General features: G+C 50.8%; 1 protein-coding gene across 4 annotated transcripts in view; it reads left to right on the top strand.

Annotated features, from left to right (window-relative positions):
- LOC133408022 (transcription factor COE1-like) overlaps positions 1-23,314 on the top strand; it is a 61,367-nt gene extending 38,053 nt beyond the window's left edge. For 2 of the 4 annotated variants that reach the window (XM_061686486.1, XM_061686489.1), the window contains exons 10-19: positions 4,574-4,655; positions 4,730-4,847; positions 9,874-10,007; positions 10,112-10,238; positions 14,884-14,972; positions 19,694-19,759; positions 19,832-20,009; positions 20,704-20,892; positions 22,408-22,536; positions 23,185-23,314. In XM_061686486.1, coding sequence (XP_061542470.1) covers positions 4,574-4,655; positions 4,730-4,847; positions 9,874-10,007; positions 10,112-10,238; positions 14,884-14,972; positions 19,694-19,759; positions 19,832-20,009; positions 20,704-20,892; positions 22,408-22,536; positions 23,185-23,216 — 1,144 coding nt within the window. In that variant the 3' untranslated portion in view covers positions 23,217-23,314. The remainder of the gene's footprint in view (positions 1-4,573; positions 4,656-4,729; positions 4,848-9,873; positions 10,008-10,111; positions 10,239-14,883; positions 14,973-19,693; positions 19,760-19,831; positions 20,010-20,703; positions 20,893-22,407; positions 22,537-23,184) is intronic. The other 2 variants (XM_061686487.1, XM_061686488.1) reach the window with 2 other exon arrangements.
- The last annotated feature ends 674 nt before the right edge of the window (positions 23,315-23,988 follow it).

Consider the following 23,988-nt stretch of genomic DNA (forward strand, 5'->3'; position numbering starts at 1 on the left):
CACACGCACTCACACAAACGGTCCCGTCTTGTAATGCGTGTCGGCGGCCTGCAGAGCGGCGCCACTCAAGCTGTCAGACGGAACAAATTTCTTTGAGCGCGATCAACTTGTGCGTGTCGAGTGCACCGACCAGGGAGCGGAGACGCACCCCCGGTATTTGTGTGTGTGTGTGTGTGTGTGTGTGTGTGTTTTAGGGGTTGTGTTTTAGTGGCTCATCAAATATTGACTTTGATGGTACACGCCGGTGGAACGGGAGCCCGTTGTCGTTTTCGCATCTCGCCCGGTGAATTATTGATGATGTGCGGACGAGCCAACGAGGCGCACGCGCGCGCGCACACACCGGCATCATCGTGCGATGCTAATGTAGGCGCCAAGCCGCTCTTGTTCGATGCTAATGAGTTAGCAGAATTATTTCAAGAGGCCAACAAGGCGGTACCGTCATTGCACTTGACTCCGCCTACTAATGAGGACCGTCGGCCCGTTTGCGCGTGTCTGGGTGTTTTGCCTGTGTCGATGTAAGTGTGTGAATTATTGCGTGCGTCTGTTTGTGGTTTGCATTATTTTGTGTGTGTGCGTGTCCGCAAGTGTGTCCTTTTCTGTGTGATAGTGCGTGAGTCCGTGTGCATTTGGTGTGTGTACTGTGTGTCTGTCTGTGTTACTGTGTGTGCACGTTGTATTGTGTGCGCGTATATCATTACGTGTCTACGTGTTTTATTGTGTGTGTGTGTGTGTTTTATGTATTTGTGTTTGTGTGTCTGCATGTGTGTGACTGTTACCGTATGCGGGCGTGTTGTTTTGTGTGTGCCTTTGTGTTGCGCATGTTGTGCGCCCTCTTTGGTTGGGGTGTCAAGTGCGACCAATGGCTTAAGCTAGCGTCTCATTTTGTCACCGTAGAAAATATTCCACACATTTTTGATGATTATTGATTTGTCTCTGCCGCAGCTTCCACTACGACAACTCTGCGTGCGTGTGCGTGTGCGCGTGTCGTAATCTGAATCCTACCTAATTGTTTCCCACAATGCACCGGGCGCGGCGGGGGTGACATCATGCCCCCCGTCGTTCATTTCTGGAGGCGTGCGTGCCGACCGACACGCTGGCTCTAAAGCGTACGGTGGCCCTGAAGTGCAAAACGCATCAACGAATCACTAAACACAAGAGCAAACGAAATGAAGCCGCAGGAAGAGGGAGGTCCCGGTTCCCGGTGGGGGAGAAGACTCGTCGCCGATCGGGCGAGAGGGACGACTCGATCGGACGATTTGACCGGGAAGTTATGACCGCATCTTTTGCGGTTTTTGAAACGAGCGGTACCTCTGATTCAAACGTAGCTGCCGCTATCAAATACTATTTTGACCCGGTCGGGACGTACGCGATGATTGGGTGCCTCTGCGTTGTGTTCTGGGTCACGTAAAAATTCCATTCGCCGATGAATCGGGCGATTAATAAAAAAAAAAAATAGGTATATCATGAATAAACTGTTATTGGCTGGCGACCAGTTCAGGTTCTACCCCGCCTCTCGCCCGCCCAGACTCTTAGCCGCCGGCACGCCCGCGACCCGTCAGGACATCCATGTACATGTCAAACTCGAGGCTCGGGGCAAGGATGCGGCCCGCCGCCTCATTTCACGTGGCCGGCCAAGGCAAATCGCGCTCGTCCACGTCCGTGGTTTTCGCTCAAATCTGTACCCAAATTCCAAATTGTCGTCATAATAAACAATAATGTTGAGCTATTGCATTTTTCTGTGACCAAACCCTTGTTCTACAGTAACTTAAACAATACTTAAACAAGCTATTATCCTTGTGTTCGGATTTCAAAACGATTTGTGGCGTCGTGGCAATAACATGATTTGGCGACGAAACATTCAAATGGTTTGACTGCTGCGAAGGCCCTCTGAGGGAAATCGAAAAATGAGTTTGACGCCCCTGCGTTAAGCGCGACGTCGAATGGATGGGTAAGGAATCAAATTCAAAATACAATTTGGCTCCCTCCATGCTTACAACAACAACGATATGAATTACGGGCCGCCCATTTGACCGTTTTACAAAACGTTGTCCTTTAGTAGTTGTTCGCCTTTACAACAGAGAGGAAAGTGGACAGTAATCGCCCGATTTGTTCTGACCATGTTTTTGTTTGTTCGAATGTTGTAATGTGTTAAAATGTGACAAAACGATCTGCCAAAAAATAAGCCGATTTTTGCCCATTTAAAAAGGTTCATATTGGCTGATGAATTGATTGGTCACTAATTATTATTGTGTGATTCAAATGAAATATTTGCCCTTGTTTTTCATGCCCGAAAGGTTTTCCCACTTCTCCTCACGTGAGCATGTTGTTTTTGTTGTGTACATTGCCGTCGTCCGTGGCAACCGGATGAGGATGAAGACGGCGTGAGGTCCTTCTGCGGTTAACGCGACGTGCGTGTGCGCGACCTTGCCGTGTGTTGGGGGCCCCGATTATTATCGGGGGGGGGGGGGGGGTCAGCGGCGAGGAAGGCGAGAGAGTGTCGACGGCGAGGGGGGGATGCGCTCACGGGCCGAGACGTAGACGTGCCGGCGGCTGCGAGACGAGAGACCCGTTGAGGCGCCGGCGCGTCGCCGTACATTGCGGCCCCCCGCCCGTTAATATTTGTATTATTTATTGCCAATCAATTCCCCCGTGATGGGATTTGCTAATGACGACAAATGTGTGGCGGACGGCTAACGTGCGGAACGTAACATTTGTATAATCTGTATCATAACGCGATTACATTTCATATGTCATGTTACATACTTATGAGGTGTGACACATCCATCGCACGCACTGCTTGATGCATGGAACAGATGAATTACATGGAACGTTATTATGTTGCATCATGATATAAAATATACAATAACTCCTAACACAACTATACATGTATTAAGTGTGTGTGTGTGTGTATGTATTACAAGTAACCGCTTGTTCGTCGCGATGCCATTGATTAGATGCAACAATGTTGTGTTTAGGCTTTACGCCGTCAGGATTTTCGGGCCTGATCAGCGAGTTACAAAAACGATAACGGATCGCCGATGCCCTCGCAAGATGGAGCGAGGTGGCTTTTTCGATGACTTGTCCGTTTACTCTATCTACTCGCGTACTCTATACTGAGCATCTTCAAGAGTCTTCTCTATTCAGGTCGTGTATTCGAATCAGTCAGGTCAAACCAACATTGCTGCTAACTTACTGTAATTCAACTACTTTATTGTGATGAATTCACTTCACACAGCCCAAAACCTTAAAGCATGATTCAACAGAACCCCGGCATGTTTCCTACATGCAAATGAGTTGCCTTTTGGCGACGATATTCACCGTCGTGAACTCAGAATAGGCCGTTTCCGCGAATCGTATAGATAGATCCGACGGGTTTTTCCGCCGTCGCTGACGTAATGAGCCGCTCCGTACCGCTTGAACGCCGGCGGCGCGATCCGTTCCGCCCACGGATTGAATTTCCGCATATGACGCCGCAGCGGACTAATATGCGAGCGCGTCGGCCTGAGGGTCCGCCTGCGCGCTCGGCACCGCACAAAGCACTTCCGCCGCTTCTGCTGTTAAGAAGCCACGGTACTTTTACTCCGTTGCGGTGATCTGAATGTCGCTCGCTACTTTTATTGATCGATTATTGCTTATTTATCAACTATTTCGTGCGCGAGACTACGACTTCGACGTCACTTTCTGGAGGACCCCTTTTTACTTGAGTCACATTATTGTCCTCAAGTAACAGTATTCTTACCTACCGGAGTACAATATTTGGCGACTCTACCCGCCTCCGGAGCGGGCATCCTCTCTCGCTCCTCTTTTTGTTCTCCAGTGTTGCATTTGTCGCAGCGGTCTTCTGTATTTCCGCGTTGAGGCGCCGCGGGTCGCGGCCCCGGTCGCGGAACCGCCGAGCGCCCGTAACATCGGCGACGAGAACATCTTGTGTTCGTGAAGAAAACGCGGCTGCAAGTATCTAATTAGTTGACGGATGTCAAAGTTCGACGTATTAAGCGACGGAGCGATGACGTCACAACGCAGAATGAACTCACTTCAAATTCAGAAATGGCCAATAAAAACAGACAAATAGTGAACTGAATATTTTCCTGGCGGATGCATTTGGGTTGGTAATAGTGAAAAATGAAGTGAAACAGACAATGATTGTCGTCAATTGTTTTCCAGAATGAGAGCGCTTAAAGAGGAGGATTCTATTCATGTGGCACAGCTTGAAAAGCTGGCATCGGGTGCAGGCGGAGATGGGCCCGGCTCCGGTTGGAGGCCGAAACAAAAAAGCAAAGAAATCCGGCAAATTTCATTTGCACATCAACATGTGGAAAGGAATGTTTTTGTACATGAAGAAAATGTGTTGATTTGACCTTATTGTACTCTTCAGAGTCTTCCAGATTGCTGAATTTATTTCAAAAACAAACAAATTCTCTGCAGGGACCCACCCAGCGACTTAGTGTCAGTGCTCACAGCAACTTTCTGAGGGTCCGATCGGGCGATCATTTATCACTTTTTGCCAGACGCCATCTTGTTGTTCTTCACGCGGTGCGCGTGCTGATGTGTTGCGGTGCGTCTGGTGCCGCAGGTTCTTCCTCAAGTTCTTCCTCAAGTGCAATCAGAACTGTTTGAAGAACGCGGGCAACCCCAGAGACATGAGGCGCTTCCAGGTCCGTCCCGTAGCCGCCGCCGAGCGCTAAATGCTACGGCCGCCCGTGAACCATTTGGCCGTGCGTGTGCGCAGGTGGTGGTGTCGACCACGGTGAACGTCGACGGTCACGTGCTGTCCGTCTCCGACAACATGTTTGTCCACAACAACTCCAAACACGGCCGCCGCGCACGTCGCCTGGACCCGTCCGAAGGTAAGCCCGCGTCCTCCGTCTTGCTTTTGCTCTTTTTTTGGGTGCGCGCTGATACATGGGGCAAGGGCGATTATGGAAGAAAGAAAAAAAAAAATCGGAATCGCAATAATGTTCATCGATCACGAAATGACTGCGCGTCGTATTTACGCAACGGCCGAAACTCAACTTTGACTCTAACTTAAAAGAACACCGAGAAAATAAATGAAACCATATATGTTCAAATAACCGCTGTGCATGCCTTGGCCTCTTAGGGGCAGTCTAGTGCAGTGCATGCATTGAGCTACACATTTCGATTCAGATAAAGTGAGTAGAAGAAGAACATTTTTCACAGGTTGGCAGGAATATATGCCCGTGAATTTTGCTATGTTACTACGACGTTTGGGTTAGCATTAAGCTGGCGGTGTGTCTTGTATTTCACTATGCAATGTGTGTAAGTCTTTTAGTTGTGCGTTGAGTTTGACAGTAAACTCCAGGTGGGGTGTCAGGAAACATCTTCAAGCAGCTCAGGGAGGCCAGAAGAGCGCACGTCGCACGGTGCCTTCGGGGTGCTTTTAACAACGCAAAAACATTCGTCGTTTATCTTCGATTGTAACTTTTTGATGATTTGTCAATGTCTCGATGTCCCCAAAGTGTTCTGTAAATCGACCGTCTGTCGTCGTACTCGAGCGGCTCCGACGACCGGAGACCAATTCCTCGTGTGTTTTGGACATACTTGGCAAATAAAGATGATTCTGATTCTGATTGTGATCGTGAAAAGCCAAAATCGAAACCGTGATGAAATTCGGCTTAATCGCCCAACCTTAGTTTACAACCGGGTCGGAATGAGCCCTTCTCTGCTGCGGGGTTACTTTAGTTCAGCGGTCACTCGCTGGCGGAGCGCGGTCCGGGTCCGCACCCGGAATCGGTACCGTACGGCCCCGCGCCGTAGCCAAAAACGAGAAATGTTCCGATTCGAGCTTCTATTTTCGGCGGCGCGGCGTCCCGGGCTTTACGGTGTCGACGACCCGTACCGACCGATTACATCGCGAGTTCAGCCGCCCTTCGGTCAATCGAATCAGATCTCAGGAAGCAACAAACAAAAAAAGGCCTCGTTTGTCAAAGAGTTTGAGACTTCACCGTGGTCCGTTAAGATGCCGAACGGAAACGGGGAAACTCCAATTGTTTTATTTTTCTGAAGTTAACCATCACTTTCCCTTTTTACTGACTTTTACTGACTCTTCTTGCGAAAGGCAAGCCCGACTTTTATGGAGTAAACGAGAGAACGTGACACGGCGGCGCTCATATGTTTGATGACCCTTGGCGGGAGGGGTCGGACGGGGGCAATTCGTGGAAGGAAACACGCTCAACACATCGAATTCGATTTCCAATGGGATTCAAATTCCACTGTCAGGCGTTTCAGAAAAGCGCAATCATGAAACAATCCGTAACCGCGAAGAAAGTAATCATCGGTGATATTTAAAAAAGACAAAAACAAATTCTGCCAGCGTACGTAAACGTAGGAGCGCAAGGGTCCATATCAGCGGTCTTACGCGTAAAACTGGAGTTCATTCTTCCGTATTCGGTGCACCGCCGCTTTTGGCCAATCGCGAAATACCGCAAATAATTCAATTGCGTTGGAAAATATACATGCCGTCATTTCTCATGTATAAAGGCGCAATTTGTTCCCCCCCCCCAGAAAAAAAATCTTCAAAAGTCAATTGTGCATATATATATATATATATATATATTAAGAGTTAGAAAACTCCTTTACAATGAAATGAGGTATATTGGTGAATATATATTTTGAAAATGACATGCATTAGTTTTCGAGGCATGTAACTTCCTATTCTAACCCTATTTAAGTATACCTTCAAAACAGTGAGCTTTCTTGACATCCAAATAATGCAGAGGTGCAGCTTTGAAGAGCGCGCCGCGAAGGAAGAATTTCCCCTCGCGGCGAATCATCGATACGAGCGGCAAACTCGGCGGGTCGTCGGGCTCCGGAGCGCTTTCGGTCCCGCTGCGACCCGATTTCAAAACGCGCGACGACCGGACGCGGACGGGGGATCGTTCGGAACGCGAACCGGCGCGACGACGTCGTCGTTCCAACACGGCGACTCGCTACAGGGCTGCTCTGCGGCGGCCGTGTTTGAACGACTTGTAACTTGTTTTCATCGATGTAAACATCACAAAATGTATCGAGACGGAGGTCGGTCAGCGTGCGAGACAGTGAGCGATGACAAAACGCGCCCCAAAGAAGCACCTTTCACGCTTACTTATGGCCATAAAATCACATGAACAACTACTCGCAATTGAAGGCCACGCTGCATTTCGGACTCTGTAATGTAAACGCAGATTTCATTTGAACAACGGCGCCCGACGCGGAGGTCGAAGGCCAAGTCTAAAAATAGATCGGTCGATGAAAGTCGGGAGCGGCGTGTAGATCGTCGCAGTGGAGTCAAAGTACCGTTGCTTCTCAACGTCAGTACTCACGTAAAACGTGTGATGCGTTCAAACTACTCTAGCAAGTCCAATTCATCCTAAATGTGACTTGAGTAAATGTAGCACATTCCTACACACGTTTGTGCTCATTGAAACTTTACGCATCAAAAGTCAAGTCAGGAGTGAATACCGTAGTTGTCACGGCGTCGGGCAGGTGCTTCCGAATCCGAAGTCCCCTGCGCCAATCTCGTTCTTGCTTCCGGACACGCGGAAAATAAGGAGTCAGGCTTCAAAAGAAAAGGCATGCGAGCGGCGAGGGTGTCGGCGGAGGAGATCGACTTGGAATGTTGGAGCAAAACTTGGTCTTCCTTTGTCCTCCTCCATCTTATCATTTAACCAAAAGCCACTCGCCTGGGACACGGCCTCCACTAAAGCGAACCCTCGCTCGCGCAGTCCTCCCCCCCCCCCGCCCGACAACTCCCACCCGTCTGGGACAAGCAGCGGAGCAAAAGAAGCCCTCGCAGAGTCAGTCATCAAAGAGGCGTCTGGCGCCGTCCTCCGCTCGCGTCTTTCAAGTGCGCTCGAATGAAGCTCCTGGGCGCGCCGGGCGGGTGGTGCTCGTCTCTGTGGGGGGGTTGCAGACGGGATGTTGCTGAAAGGAGCGCTCGCCTCCCTCCTCAGATGCCCCCCCCTCCCCCCCCCCCTCCCCCCCAACGTGTTTGGCTTCCAAAGCAAACGCTCCTTGACACCAATCTGTCGCTGACGCGTCAGCTTGTGATTCTTCTTGAGACCACCTTGACACCGCCGAGGGGGAGCGGGGGGTCCTTGTGGTCTGAAGCCTCTTCTTCTTCTTCTTCTTCTTCTTCTGGTGCGGCGTCCTTCCAACTGCTTTTGAAAGAAGGCGGCGACATCTGCCGCCGCCTTTTTCTCGTCGCCCCCGTCCCGCAGGCGGGCGGGCTCCCGGTTCGCCCCGAGACGCGACGTCTGCTTTGTTTACCGTCTCGACAAAAGGCGGGAAACGAATGCGCCGATCGCAGCCAGCGGCCGCCCCGCTTCCTCTTTTGCGCGCAAACGCTCGCAATTTCTGCCGCACGACACAATGGAAACGATCACCTCATTGCGCCGATCTGCAGATTTCTAAAATATTCACAAAATGATTGACGAGAGCATTTTGGTGGCCAAGTCCGTGGTTTTATGATCTTCATTGTTATTTATGACAAACCCCAACGTTGTGTAGAAGGTCAATACGCACAGAATACAACGATTGGAAAATCCTTTTGAGCCTGTTTTCAATGATGTAAGATATCTCCTGTTTAAAGTGCCAAACGTGTTTTTTCTGCAAATATTCCCTGGTTTTTGAGGTCCGACTTAGCTTGCCCTCGGGCAAGGCGCTGAACCCTAACGGGGTCTCCGTTGTGGTATTTTGCGCTTCATAATGTGCCTGTGCACGTTTTCAACGGGAGACAGGTCTGGACTGGCGGCAGGCCGGTCTAGTTCTCTTTTGCTAGCGAGCCACGCTGTTGCAACACGTGCAGAATGCGGCTTGGCGTTGTCTTGCTGAAATAAGCCGGGACGCCAATCATTCTGTTTTCGACTTGGATCGGGATGGTCCTTTTCTCCTTCGGCCCGGAGGACACAAGGTCCGTGATTTCTAAAAACAATTTGAAATGCGGACCGGTCGGACCGCGGCAGGCTTTTCCGCTTTGCGCCCGTCCATCTCAGCCGGCCGGCGGCATTGCGGACCGATGTTGATTTGTGGCTTTCGCTTTGCACGGTAGAGTTTTAAACCGTGCGAATTGACGATGGTTTTCTGAAGTGTCCCCGAGCCCCCGTTTAGGCAATATCCTTCACGCAATGATGCCGGTTTTAATGCAGTGAGGGGTCAAAGGTCACGGGCATTCCATGTCCGTTTTCAGCCTTGTCGCTTCCATGCCTCGATTTCTCCAGATTCTCTGAATCTTTCGATGAAATCCCGAAACGGAGAAACGTTGTTGTTCAAGCGTTGGACTATTTGCTCTCACGCCGTTGTTGACGAAGCGGTGAACAACTGAGCCTTTCGGGGATGCGCCGTTTATAGCCGACCCCGACCCTCGCCTCTTTCCATTGAACCCGTTCACCTGTGGAATGTTCCGAACTGGTGTTTTTTCCACATTCCTCAGGCTTCCCAGTGTTTTGTTGCCCCTGTCCCGGCGTTTTTCCGTGTTGCGGGCATTACATTCAAAATGAGAAATGTTATATTTTTAATTTTACTAACCTTCATCAGTTTGAACATTTGAACAATCTTTGTACTGCATTCAATTGAATATAGGGCGAAAAGGATTTGCAAATCATTGTATTCTGTTTCCACAACAACCCCACTTCTTGGGAATTGGGCTTTATCATTCCCTCCTAACAAGGTGGACACGCCCACCAGAACCTTGACCAGTGGAAGTCCACAGCCAAGAAACCTTTTGGATGAACTGCCAAACGGCCACTTGCCAAAATTCAACGTTTCCGGTTTACATGAATGCGTTAGCACGTTAGCACGTGCGGGTGAAGAACAAGGACTCGGTTGCGTGTGCCGTGTTAATGTGTGCGTGTCGTGTTACGTGTGTGTGTTGCGAAGCAGCCACGCCGTGCATCAAAGCGATCAGCCCCAGCGAAGGTTGGACCACCGGGGGCGCCACCGTCATCCTCATCGGAGACAACTTCTTCGACGGCCTCCAGGTGGTCTTCGGGACCATGCTGGTGTGGAGCGAGGTGAGGCGGGAACGGCGGAGGGGGTGGGGGGGCGGCGCGCACGCGAGCAAGTGCGCCGTTCTAAGCGTTCTAGTGTGTTCTAAGCGTGTTCTCGCACTCCGCAGCTCATCACGCCACACGCCATCCGCGTCCAGACGCCTCCTCGCCACATTCCCGGCGTGGTGGAAGTCACGCTGTCCTACAAGTCCAAACAGTTCTGCAAAGGGGCGCCTGGACGCTTCGTCTACACGGGTGAAAACACACCACGCGCACGCGCACACGCACACGTACTCGCTGGACAGATGGGCCAGCTCATTCTTAGATGCAGAAAATGAGAGAGAGAAAAAAAACGAGGCGGCTAAAAACAAAAAAAAGACCGGTTAGCACATCTGCCTGACAGTTCTGGGGACTTGGGTTCAAATCCCGGCCCCGCCTGCGTGGCGTTTGCACGTTCTCCCCGTGCCTGCGTGGCTTTTCTCCGGGCGCTCCGCTTTCCTCCCACGGCCCCAAAAACATGCGCGGCGGGTTGCTCGAAGCCTCTAAATTGCCCGTAGGTGCGAATGTGAGTGCCAATGGTTGTTTGTTTCTGTGTGGCCTGCGATTGGCTGGCGACCGGTTCAGCGTGGACCCCGCCTCCCGCCCGAAGATCGCCGGGATGGGCGCCAGCGCGCCCGCAACCCGCGTGAGGAGAAGCGGCTCAGAAAATGGACGGATGGACGATTAACCGGTTTTATACGAAAAATAAGATAACCTTTTAAAACTTCAGGTGTCACAGCAGTAAAAAAAAAGAAAAAAAAATCATGAATAAACAAAATATGTACTGAATACGATACATATGATAGCCAACACATAAAAAGGAGTACATGCATTTGAATGTACCGACAGTATTCGATGAGAAAATGGTCGAATGAATATTCGAATAAATATTCCTGGAGTGCCGATGACGTAGCTGTCGGGCGGGCGGTCCAAGAACGGAGCACACGCGCCCCCGCCCCCGCCCCCCGAACCCCCCGAACGTGGCCCCACTTTCTTCTCCAAACATGTCGCGCGCACGCACACGCCGTGAGCCGATTGCGTACGTTGACGTGTGTGCGTATCTGCGCGATCGATCTGAGCTTTGACTTTTGCCGGCGATTGCGTGAATATCCAGATGTCCTTGAACGTGGCGCAAAGGTCACATGTCAGCTGTTTAGCGTGATAAGTAAATGTCAGCGTGTGGCTTTAAAAATCCCGATGCCCCTCCCCCGCGACGCCTCATCGCCTTTGTCGCGGCAGCCGGCGCCACGTGCGATCGGCCGAGCAGATAGCGGCCGAAAGCCGAAACGTTTCCGTCGAGCCGTACGTCCGTTTTCGAACGCCCGTTCCCTCGTCACGCTGGTGTTGCGTGTTCCAAGCGAGTTCTTAAAACGCAGTCTAAGCATTTCTATTGAGTTTCTCGCGTGTTCTCCGGGTGCCCCCCTCGAGTGTTTCCCTAGCGTGTCCTTTTGGCGTGCGCTAAGCATCTTTTCCCGTGTGTTCTTATAAAAAGGTCTTCGCGCGTTCATCCTGCGTGCGCTGATCATCGAGTGTTCTTCTCGCATGCTTTGAGCATGTTCTTCAGGTGTGTTCTTTGAACGTGGTCTCAGCGCGTTCTTTTTGCATGTTCTCCTGGTGTTCTATTCCCTTTCATCGAGCTTATTTTCTCTTGGGTTCTTCTCGCATGTTCTAAGGGCGTTTTTGCGTGTGTGTGTGTGTGTGTGTTTTACTAGCGTGTTCTTTGAGAGTGGTCTAAGCATTTCTCGCGCTCTCTAAGCGTGTTCTTCTGGCCTCATTTTAGATGGACTTCTTCTAGCATGTTCTCAGGGTGTTCTTCCGCTGTGTTCTACGCATGTTCTTTTAGAATCGCCCTGCTGATCGTCGACCAAATGACCGATGATCGAGCAGACGGTCGACGACGAGGTGCGCGACCGACAGCCGGTGTCGCGTGCGCGACCCGACTTTGACCCCCGTGCCCCGGAGCCAGCTCGCTCAGACGGAGCGACTTGGCGGCGGCGAGGACACGCGTGATGAAAGGAAGTCACCGGGGTTTCCCCCCGGTGACTTCCTTTTTTGAAGTGGGATTTTGATCGACGGCCGAGACTTCCTGCGTCCTCGGCGGCGACCGATCGCAACGCGGGCCGCGACGCGCAGTCGAGGCGCCGATGCGGGCTTATTAGCGCTTTCCGCGGGGGCGTCTTAGGCCGCCACTCCACCGAGTAACAACAGTGACGTTGCTATGGAAGACACGAAATGGAAAACTGAACACGAGCGAAATGAAGCATTTCTCCAATTTCCAATTTTCACCAGATAGCTAACTTTTGGAAAAAAGCCCCCCGAACACGTAAAAGGGACTCCGAGTTCCCTTGTCGTTCGTTGAAACGCGCTGACGGCTTCGAGCTCCCTCCTAGCGCAGCCTCGCCGTCGCCACGCAGCTCGAAAAGTAACGCGTCCACCGATGTCCTCTGACGTCCCCTCGGTGGCGTTTGAGCCAATCAGCTTTTCGGGATGACTTCGGGAATGTGACCGAGACAGAAGCGGACGCCGGCCGATCGGCAGGAAGCGAGGCCGACGCGGAACGCGGTCGCGGGAACGTCGGCTTTCTGTCTGCCGCCCGCGTAGCTGCGGTGAAGCGAATGTCAGAAAACGCCGCTCGACCGGCGGGAAACAAATCGGCGCTCCCGCTTCAGGCTGAGGAGGAAGAGCGACGTCATCATCACCACCCGCATCGGTCGCGCGGCCGGGAAGACGGGAAATCGCGTCGGGGGAGCGCACGAGAACGAGGGGAAGCGGGGTACGGCGGCGGGCGTGACGGCGCCTTCCGCGCCGACATCAGCGCGCCGGCGACACGCCATCGAGCTCGCTTACGAGGACGGTGCGGAATGTTTGGAATGTCCCGGAACGAAACGGATGCCGCGCATCAAGTAACGCGCGGGAACTTAACGAAGTGGACAAGATGTCCGCCTCCGGGAAGCGGCGGCGCGGCGAGGCGCCGTCTGTCTCGGCGGAGACGCCGCAATTACTCGCCTTGTTTACCTTCGGAGGAGGCGGCGACGGACGACGGACGTCAAACGAGGAAGCGAAGAGGACGTCGCCGGCTGAGGCGCGGTCACGTGGTCACGTAGCGTCCGTGTCGTGTCGCCTTCTCGTCTTCGTCTGCTCTGCTCATTTCTTCGCTGAGTTGGAAATGCATTGTGGGACGTTTTACGCCCGCGCGGTCTTTGTTGGAGCTGCTCGATTAGATTTCGATTTAGATTCATTTTGAGATTAAAATTGATTTTGACTTTTGGATCCACTGTCAAATTTAGATTCAATCAGATGAAGATTTGTATTCAGATTCAGATTGATGTTGAAATTAGTTGAGATCAAGATTGTGATTTTGTTTCAGATTCAGATTGATATTTAGATTCCTTCAGATGAAGATTTTATTTTTGAGAAAATGTCATTCGGATTCAGGTTGATGTTTACATTCAGTAAAATTAAGAGTGATCTTTTCCATCTGATTCAGATTGATGTTGAATTAGGTCAGGTTAAGATTGCTGTTGTCGTTCAGATTCAGAGTGATGTTAAACTTCAATCAGATTACGATTGAGATTTGCGTTCATATTACGATTTTAATACAGATTCAATTTGATATTTCGATCCCCTCAGATTAAGATTGGGGTTTTCGGTCAGAATTTGAATGGTACAGTATTTAGAGTCATTCAGATGAATATTGATATTTGAATTCCGATGCAAATTGATTTTTCGATTCTGTAAAATAAAGATTGAGATTTTGATTCAAATTGAGATTGATATTTAGACGATTGAGATTTTGATACAGATTGACATTTTTCATGATTCAGTTCGATTAAGATTGAAATTGTGTTTCAGATTCAGATTGTTGTTTAGATTCAGTCAGATTCAAATTGAGATTTTCATTCCGATTCCGATTTGAATACAGATTCAAATTGATATTTCCATCCACTCAGATTGCGATTGAGGTTTTCAATCAGATTAAAATTGATAATTTGATTTAGATTCAGATTCGTATTTAGAATGAGATTTCGTTTCAGATTGTGATTAGGAATGAGATTGTTCTCGATCATGGTCATCTTGTCTCCACGCCTTCGTCACCTTTGATTTCCTGATTTCCCAGCATTCCTTTGGTGAGTTGTGATCTGGTCGAGCGGGGAGAAAATGCATTCTGGAAACGGTGCTGATTGTTTTTTCCGCTCGGCGACCACAAAAAGCCTCTCTGGGATTCGGCCATCACTCCGTTGGCGCGTTCGAAGCGGAGCAGAAACGCAACGCGGCAGCAGGGCGGCGGCGGCGGCGGCGGCGGCGGCGTGCTCCCCGGACGCTTTGTCACCCTTCAAGTAGTCGCATCTTCACCTTTTTTCCCCATCTTCCCATTTTGCCATTTCTGCCTCTTGTCTCCGCCTCCGGCCGCCTCGGACAAATTAGATTTAGCGTCTGTGGGCCGGCGTTCCCGGGGAAGCCAAACAAATCTTGTTCTAATGCTAATAGCGTCTCCGTGCCGCCCGCTTCGTATTCATGAAGGCCGCACTTATGCAAATGAGCGCGAGGAGGCGGCCGGCGTGCGGCCTGTCAATCATCGTTAGCCGCTACAAGCGCTAACGCTGACAAAGACCCTCTGACAAATTGTACCCAAAGTCAAATTTGACAGCGTTTTATGATTAATGGACTTGATCGCCCCCAACGAGCGGCTCCCGACTCCTTTTTCCCGCCTTTGCGCCGGCAGGAAGTAGATTTGAGTTAGTATCGAGTGGTTTCATCAAGCGTTCGCTTAATCAGATGACTTCATCATCTCCACGCCGACCGGACGTGTCCCTAAACCTGTGTGTGTGTGCGTGTGCGTGCGATCGTGGGTGCGTGGCAGCTTTGAACGAGCCCACCATCGACTACGGCTTCCAGAGGTTACAGAAGGTCATCCCTCGCCACCCCGGGGACCCCGAGAGGTTACCAAAGGTCAGTGCTTTCCTCTCTCTCTCTCTCTCTCTCTCTCTCTCTCTCTCGCTCACACACAAACTCACTATCAAATTCTCCACTCTACTGTATGTTGTAAATTCTATGTCCTATGTTGGTTCGACTCGGCCAGATTCAAATCAAGAGTTACCCTAAATCCGGATTCGTATTAATTTTGAGATTTCGATGAACAATTGAATTCATATTGAGGTTTATATTCACTTTGAGATTTTGAGTCATAATCACATTAAGATTCATTCAGATTCAGGTTCATATTTAGATTCAGATATTGATTGAGCTTTCATTTCGGATTCATATTTAAATTTACCATGACATTTAGATTCAAATTGAGATTGAGATTCAGATTTACATTGAGGTTCATATTAACAATAGAGCAAGATTCATATTCAGATTCAAGTTTCGGTTCATATTGAGAGAGAGATTCAGATTCAGTTAAAGATTCCGAGTGAGATTTGGATTTAGTTTCACATCAAGATTCACATTCATATTGAGATGAGACTCAGATTTAGATTCAGATAGAGATCATTATATTATGATTTAACCAAACAGGAAGTGGTGTGTGTGTTCACACAGGAAGTAGCCACCCACGCATGTTTACGTGCAAGACCGTGATTGTGAGTTTTTTGGTTAAGATTGACTCTGATTGAATTTTTTAATCAGAATCAGATTGAGATTCAGATTACTTTTTAGATTCAGAATGAGATTTAGATTCTCATTGAGTCTTAGATTGCAATTCAGATTGAGTTTTCCATTGAAATATAGATACAGGTTTAGCTTCATTTTGAGATTAATATTGACGTTTAGATTCAGATTGAGATTTAGATTCACATTTAGATTTATATTCAGATGACAATGACATTTAGATTGCTTTTAAGATTGCATTTTAGAAAGACAGATGAGGTTGTTACAGATGAGATTCATTTTGGGATTGAGATTCATAATCAGATTGAGTTTAAGATTCAAAGAGAGATTTAAATAAAGATTGAGATTGAAAATTAAATCGACATTAAAATATAGATGTATGTTTCAATTGAGGTTGAGATTTGTGGGTTCCTTCCAGCAGGAAGTGGTCATCGTGGCATGCCCGTGAGTTTTTCCTTTGACGTTGTAAAAATGCCAGGACGCGTCTAAACGATCATGTTTAAAACAAGATGGCCGACGCTCGTGTTGTGAGGTGAAAGTTGACAGTGAGCGTGCACTCATTTAAGACGCGCGCGTGATTGCGGAGGCAGCGGCAGATTGCGTTCGGCGGCGGCAACGAGGGCGGACGTGCGGTGACGGTGAACGCGGCTGCCAAATTGAAGCCATTCATCAAATGGCGACACGCCACAAAAAGCCGTTTGTTTGTAAATTGATGCTAATCGCCGGCGCAGGTCGCACCGCCGCCGCCGTCACGGCCGGCCTTCACCTCTTCCTCACCATGAATATTTATGCCTTCCTCTGACGTGCGGCGCAATGGAAAGCTTTTTGCCGGCGAGGTGGCGAGCGCGCGACCGCGCGCTGGCGGGTTCACGGCGCCTGTCGCTTCCTGTTTGCTCGCACCTGCGGGCGTGCGTCGACCGCGCTTTGATTTGCCGGCGCGCGCCGGCTGGACCGTGACACGCCAATCGCGCGCCGTAACGCCATGGAAGCGTGTCACGTGACAGCAGAACAACAACAATCAACACGGCCGCTGCTGATTGATGAATTCCGTCTTTTGGTGTCGAATCACACGCCGGTGGCGTGTCGTTAAAAGCGTGTGAGCATGTCATGTGACATCGCTTCATATGAGCCGTTAATAATCGGGAATGAATAATCATTAGAGCCGCTGCCGGTTGTCCTTCAGGGTTGAATTACAAGTCAATCACACGCCAATAACATGTGGTGAAAGCATGTAAGCTCGATGATGTAGGGCCGCGGGGCGCGACCCATTCGGTACCAGGCCGTTTTATTGCCCGCCCCGTTGGTGATGAGCGTCCGATCGGAACACTCCGGTCACCGCCGGTGGCTTCTCGCGATCCCCCCGCACAATCGGATTCCAAATAATAATAATCGGAATAATAGTCCTTTTAATTGCCATCCCTTTGTTCCAAAACAAAACAACAGGGCATTATTTCAAAGCGACAGTTCCTGGTTTGGTCCGTAACAATCTTTTTTTCCCCCAAATGTCTTATTTTATAAAAACACAAGATAATCAGTCCGCTTTGATGGCGGACGACAGAAATTGAAGAATATTTACTGTTGAGAGGCTGAAATTGCGAGGATTCGGACCATTTTAAGTCAACGATCCGAATAGCCGTCCAGGAATTTGATCATCGATGAGTTGCGGATGAATGGAATCATTGTTGCGCCGCACGTACGGCGTCAGCGAGATCCGTCATCCACGCAGCCGCCGTTGCCGCTCAATGAGGCGTCTCATGCGACATGAGAACACGCGTAAGCGTCACCAATAATCAATACGGGAAAAATGGATTGATAAATGAAGCCTTGTAGAGTTGAAGTCGTCATTGGTTGACAAAGTTTTTCGTGTCGAATTATACGCCGATCGAGACAAAGCGTCGATTGATAAATGGATTGTTTGATCGATTGCCCGACGGAAGTATTTGAACGCAGAACGAGTTGTCGATTGTTCTGACCTGTCGCCGCGCGAAGAGAGGAGCGGCGAAGACGCGGCGTCTCCAAGCGTTCGGATGGCGGGGAGTCGAGACGAGCGGCCGTTGCCGCGGGTCCTCAGAAGAAGCCGCGTCGGTCGCTAACGGGCCCCGCCCGCCGTCTCGCCGGCCTCGGCGCTGGTGATTTGTCTTAGTTACGAGCGGTCTGACGGCTCCCCCTCTGGGTCGCGCTCGTCCCGATCCGCCGGCGCCCCCCCGGCAGGAAAATGAGGAGGGGGAGGATGAGGAGCTTCCAGGTTGTCGTTTGTTTATGGCTGCGTTGGGAATACCCCCCCCCCCCCCTTATCTGCTCGACTAGAAGGGGTGTCAAATAAACGGCCCGTGGGCTCAAACCGGCCCGCCAGGAGATGCCGGAGGAATTTGAAAGTGAACACGTACATAATTGTGACGTTGATGTGGAAAATGGAGTGGGAATCGTGACTGAGTCTTCATAAGTCGATTGAATTTGAAAGTACAATGCGGCGGACCCCCGCGCAGGCATCAATTCTTTCTCCAAATGTTTTCCTTTTGTTTTTTTGAGGCGGGCACCCCCAAAACACTTGTTCCAGATGTTTTTGTGTTGAAAAAAAACAACAACCATTTTTCCTTTTTTTCAATGCAGTTGTCAATTATTTGCGGTTCCTGCGTTAGGGTTAAGTTGGCTAAGTTAGCGGCAAATAGTTTGGAGCCTTGAAATACAATCGCCGTGATCAGATATTCTGCGCAACATGTGGACGACAAACTGAGAATGTTATTAAATCTAAACCTTTCCCAAATGTGCTCGTTCTGTTTTGCCTTAAAATAAACATAGAGTCAATTATCATGATATGAAGTAGGATCTAATTGAAGTTGTCCGGCCCCTTTGAGAACAAATGCGTTTGTTTTGTGGCCCCCGAACTACGACGAGCTCGACGGCTCCGCCGCCGAGAGCGTTTTTTTGTCGTTGCGACTTTGTGGCGAGCGCAGCCGATCCTCGACGTCGGGTAGGTTTTCAAAGCCGTCGTCGCCACGGGCGGCGGCATCGGGCCAATATCTCAAGATATACGGTACTCGTGAAGGTCGCCGATACTTCGGGCAAAAAAAATAGATCATCATCTGACACGGCGTGCGTCCTCTTCGCCAGTAGTTGGCGCTACACTGCGGGTCGGAAGGAAAGATCTTCGGTCTCCGTGATGCGTCATCGTGTGAACTGAAATGTTATAGTGGTATCGGTATCGATGAGTCCTTAAGAGTGAATACTTGTACTCGTATCGGTCTGAAAAGACATTTGTATGGGACGTCCTTGCTGTGAACCCTTATAAATGTACCATTGCTCAATATTGTTACATATACAAAACACATGTACGGATAGTAAGTTTTACAATCAGAAGCCGGTAAAAAAACATTTGTTTTTAATGTATTGTGGAAAAAAACAAAGTAATGCTTGCAAAAAAGATATCGATCTGCATTTTAGGGTATTTGAGCAAGACCCGCAAAGTCGACGCACGCGATTTGCTCTCACGGGCCGCGTGAAATGATGCGGCGGGCCGGATATGGCCCCCGGGCCGTGAGTTCGACCTTTGCGCGCCATAAAGCGCTCTCCACGTATCCCACAATGCATCTCGCATCAAGTGTCAAAAGGGAGGACGGGAGGACGGGAAGGTGCAATACCCAAGGGAAGACCAGCAGAGGCCTCCACCTTCCTGCTCGTTTGCTTCGTCTCATCCGTCGCTCTCTCCATCCTCCAGCAGCTCGTCAACAAACACACGTGTAGCTCTCCCTTTCTTTTTCTCTCCTTCCCGCCCTTCTCCTTTCGCGTTGCCCTTTTTTCTCCCTTTCTCTAGTTTCTCCTCTCCTCTCCCTAACCATTTGCCATTTCTCCTTCGTCCTTTTTCTCATGCCCTCCTTCTCTTTGTTTCTCCTCTCTTTTCCTTCCTTTCTTCCTGCCCTCCTCAGCTCCCTGCCTCCTCCTCTTTTACATCGCTTATCCTCCCTTTTTGTCCCGCGTTGATTTTGAACGTTTCCTTGTCCTCGCCACAGATTTCGACAAAGTAAAAACCGACTCCCCGCGCGTGCGCGTGTGCGTGTGTGCAGGAAGTGCTGTTGAAGCGGGCGGCCGACCTGGTGGAGGCGCTGTACGGGATGCCGCACAACAACCAGGTGACCTCCTCTTCACGGTTAACCTAAGCTCGAACCTTTCGCCTTTAACCCCGGCGACCCGCCCCGCCGCAGGACGCGATCCTGAAGCGGGCGGCCGACCTGACGGAGGCGCTGTACGCCGGCGTCCCTCGCGGTCACAACCAGCTGCCGTCGCTGAGCGGCGTGGCGGCGCACTCGGGAATGATGGGCATCAACTCCTTCGGCGGCCCGCTGGCCGCAAACATCTCGGAGGCGACGCAGGCCGACCAGGGTGAGCCCGCTCGCGTGTCCGACGTACGCCGCGCTTCTCGCTCGTCCGAGAGCGCCGCAATAGTTGTTGCGGTTCTTTCCCAAAATTGCAACGTCTTCGTTCCATTCTTTAGTTATCATAAATAACGTCAAATCAACGATTTGATTTATACATTCAACATTTGTATTATTTTTTTCTCAATAATTGGTCCATTTATTTCGTGGAAGAAATATAGCCAATAAAAAAATGTCATCAAAAAGCTTGACATTTACATTTTCAACTCATTTGATGAAATAATTGGATCATTTCATAATTGGTTTATGAGTGTAGTCACTGATGGCGTAGCGGCGCACTCGCCTGACTTCGGCGCGGGCAGCGTGGGTTCAGTTCCCACTCGGTGACGGTGCGAATGCGAATGCGAGTGCGAGTGCGAGTGCGAGCGGTCGTCCGCGTCTGCACGTGCCCCGCGACCGACCGGCGACCAGTTCGGGGCGCAGTCCGCCTTTCGCCCGAAGTCAGCCGGGTTAGGCTCCGGCGTCCCGCGACCCTAGCCGCGGGATGAGCGGTGTTGAAAAGGGATGGTTTATGAGTATAATCGACATTTTTTAATTTTGGTTGATTTATTTCATGTAAATAATTTAAGAGAAATATTTCTAAACAGTTGACATTTGGGTTTGATTGGGCGCGCGTGTGCGTGTGTTTTTTTTCTCTCCAGGTTACTCGCGCAGCTCCAGCAGCGTTTCTCCTCGCGGGTACGTGCCGAGCTCCACGCCGCAGCAGTCCAACTACAACGGCATCAACGGCATCGCGTCGTCCGTCAACGGCTACGGCGCCATGAGCAACCTGGCCGTGCCCGGCTCGCCCGGCTTCATCAACGGCGCCGGCGCCAACTCCGCGTACGCCGGTATGTCGCTCGCTCACTCGGGCCAACCGGAAGGCACGTCGGAGGGAGGGTCGGTCGGTCGGACGCACGCACGGCACGGCACGGCACGTGGCGTGCTGGCGCCTACCCTCGGGAGGCGGGTACGCCCCGAACGGACGGTCGCCGCCGTCGTTGAGGAAAAACTCAAATCCGCTCGGCGATCGGTCATCGCGGCAACCGAAACGGCCCGTGCGCTTGTCCCCCAGCTTTCCCTTCCCCGACATACGGCGATCCTCATGAGAAGAATTGCAATAATAATTCACTAACACGGCATCCGTCACACTCCGACATCACCGACGCGTTTTCTTAGCTCAGCTGAGCTTAACATCGAAACGGGAAGCGCCGCTTTCGTTTATCCACGGGACCGGCCGACGTTTCGTACGAGCGACGGACGCCGCTCGTACGCTAAGCTAGGCTAACTGCACGGAGACTCGTTGAGGACTGAAGGCATAGAAAAGTTCTTCCCCCGCGCACGAGTCGAGCGTGCGCCCTCGAAGTCCCGATTCGCCGTCCGCGCCGACAGTCGCGAAGGACTTCCGAATGCGAATCGTGACTCCTCGACAATTCCAATCGGATTCCAGCAATCCCTGGCTATATTGCGGTCCACTCGTCGTGGAATCGGCTCGCATAAGGTCCATCGGATTCTCATTCTTAGCAGAAAAAGAAACCTTTTTCACCAGATTGCTTGAGAATAAAAAGAACAATGACAACGAAAGCGATGACAAACCGCAGTCGGAGCTTTATGAAATAAATTGACAAATACCGACGGCTAGCTAGTGTACACGTTCAGAACAAATGCAAGTCAAGAGCAACATTCAGCTTCATAACATCCCCACAATGAACTGCGGGCTCCCGTCGTGCTTTTTGCCGCCGACATTGCGGGGCTGTCAGCGGGACCAACGGTGCCGACGGTTAAAGCGGGAAGTCGCCCGTTTACCGCCCGTCCGCCTGGGCCGGCGTCCGCGTTCTTCGCGCAGGTCCCTGCCCAAGAGGCGCGTGCTTGTCTTTCGGGTGTGCGCGGGGCGACCTCAAGGAGACAAATCAAATACCCGCATCTCTTTCCAAATTTGCATTGAAATGCATGTATGAAAGATTTTGGGGGAATTATATCGCATAAGTAATTGGTCGCATATTTCACGTATTACAGGTTTTTCTGGAAAGAGTAAAGGTGGGTTTACTGTACGCTCACTCGCCACCATCTTGCGCGTTTGTTGAATTCACCGACGTGAGCCGGTTGCCTCTTGCACTGGTAGCCTCCGTCGCTCGGACTTGATAAGCTAAGCTAGGCTAACTGCGCGGAGACGACGAGCATCGACGGTCGCTGCGCTCGAGTCGTTTCTCCGAGTTACGGATCAACTTTGTCCGACCGAGGCCACCCGTCCTCATCGTCCTCTTCCTCACGCGTGCGCCAGCCCCCGTCCGCCCCCCCTCGCCCGCCCCCGCCGCTCACGTCCTCCTTCCTCACCCGTGGTCTTCCTCTTCTCCCTGCTCTCGTAGGCGTGCGTTCGTTCTCTCCTGTGACTATGGTCTCTGCGGTCAAACAGAAGAGCGCCTTCGCCCCCGTGGTGCGGCCACAGACCTCCCCGCCCCCCACCTGCACCTCCACCAATGGCAGCAGCCTCCAGGGTGAGCATAGCCCACCGCCCCCCCGCCCCCCACCCCCCTCACCGCCCCCACCACGTCGTACGCCGGGTCTTGAAGTCAAAGTTGATCCATAACTCGTGTGTCGGCGTTTCCGTCCTTTTGATAGGGGCGACAATGTTCGGCTCTTTTTTTAACACGTGAATGTTTTTCCCCAAATTCTGCCCCTGAAGCCAGTTTGACGTAGCGAAATGAAATTCGGCAGACATATACATCAGAAGAAGAGCCCGCTAAAAGTCTCAATAAGCCATGTCCGAAAAGACACTGAAAGTCTGCCATGTTGGTTGAAAAGCGCCCTTTTCCCAGGATCCTTTGAACGTTTTCAAACGACAAATCAGCCCCCGAAGGCAGTTTGAATTCGCAACATGAAATTTGGTCATTTGGTAAGCGGGTCTATCACGAGTAGCGCCAGAAAAAGGTCTCCTGAGGCTGTGCTTGGTTTGAAACGGCCATTTTGGGTTCATTTGGGTCGTTTCCTGGGGTCCTTTGAATGATGACAAAATTGGCCTTCGGGGGATGAGATTTGGTGGACATTTCCATCATGAGAAAAGCCAGCAAAAAGTCGGCCATTTTCGAGTCTGAGACCGGCGGAGTCTTTCCGGGTTTGAAGTTTTGCCTTTTTCCTCTTCGCAGCGATGGCCGGTCTCATCGTCCCGCCCATGTGAGACCCCCGACCGGGCCCCTCCCGCCGAGCTCGACGGATTCCTCTACGCGGCGCTCTGAGCCTCCGCAGCTTCCCGCCTCTACTTTGAAGGTCACGTGACTGCGGACGATGTCATCCGGAGATGGGGGGGGGGGGTTAGTTCCTGTTTCTCGTGCCGCGGGTTTCCGGGAACATCCTGATGACGTCATCATCGTTGGCCAATCAGCTTTGAGCAATCAGGCGCTTCCATATGTTTGCTACAAATGTTTGCATGACGCTTGCTTGAGTTCCAAGAATAATCTGTGAAGACGGCAAGTTTTTTTCCGCCATCTTCCGGGCAACACTTTAAATAATGCAAATTTCTGTTCATGAGCCTCCAACTTGCTTTTCCGCGTCACGATGGAACAATCTTTGAGTCATTTTCGGAATGGGGCCAAGTCCTGAATTCCACGAGCCAGGAGTTCTGTCCGGCTGCCAATCAGAGTGGAGTCTTCCTGAAGGGGCGGGACCGTCTTGCTGAGGGGGCGGGACCTACGCGTCTTCCGGCGTCTTTGTCAATATGGAAGCAACTTTCTGAAGTGTCGGAAAAAGGATTTCCCTCCTTGGAATCTTCTGCTGCTTCTTTTCTTTCTTTTGCTTATTCTTCTTGTTGCTTCTCTTTCTTTTTTTCTTCTTCTGCTCCATTTCATTCTTTCACTGCTTGTTCTGATTCTTCTTCTTTTGCTGTCAGTGTGATTCTTGTTTTTCTGTATTTATGAGCTTCATTTGATGTTGGGAATCTCCATGGAAACATG

Source organism: Phycodurus eques, chromosome 9 (assembly GCF_024500275.1).
Source record: "Phycodurus eques isolate BA_2022a chromosome 9, UOR_Pequ_1.1, whole genome shotgun sequence".
In the NCBI taxonomy this organism is placed as follows: Eukaryota; Metazoa; Chordata; class Actinopteri; order Syngnathiformes; family Syngnathidae; genus Phycodurus; species Phycodurus eques.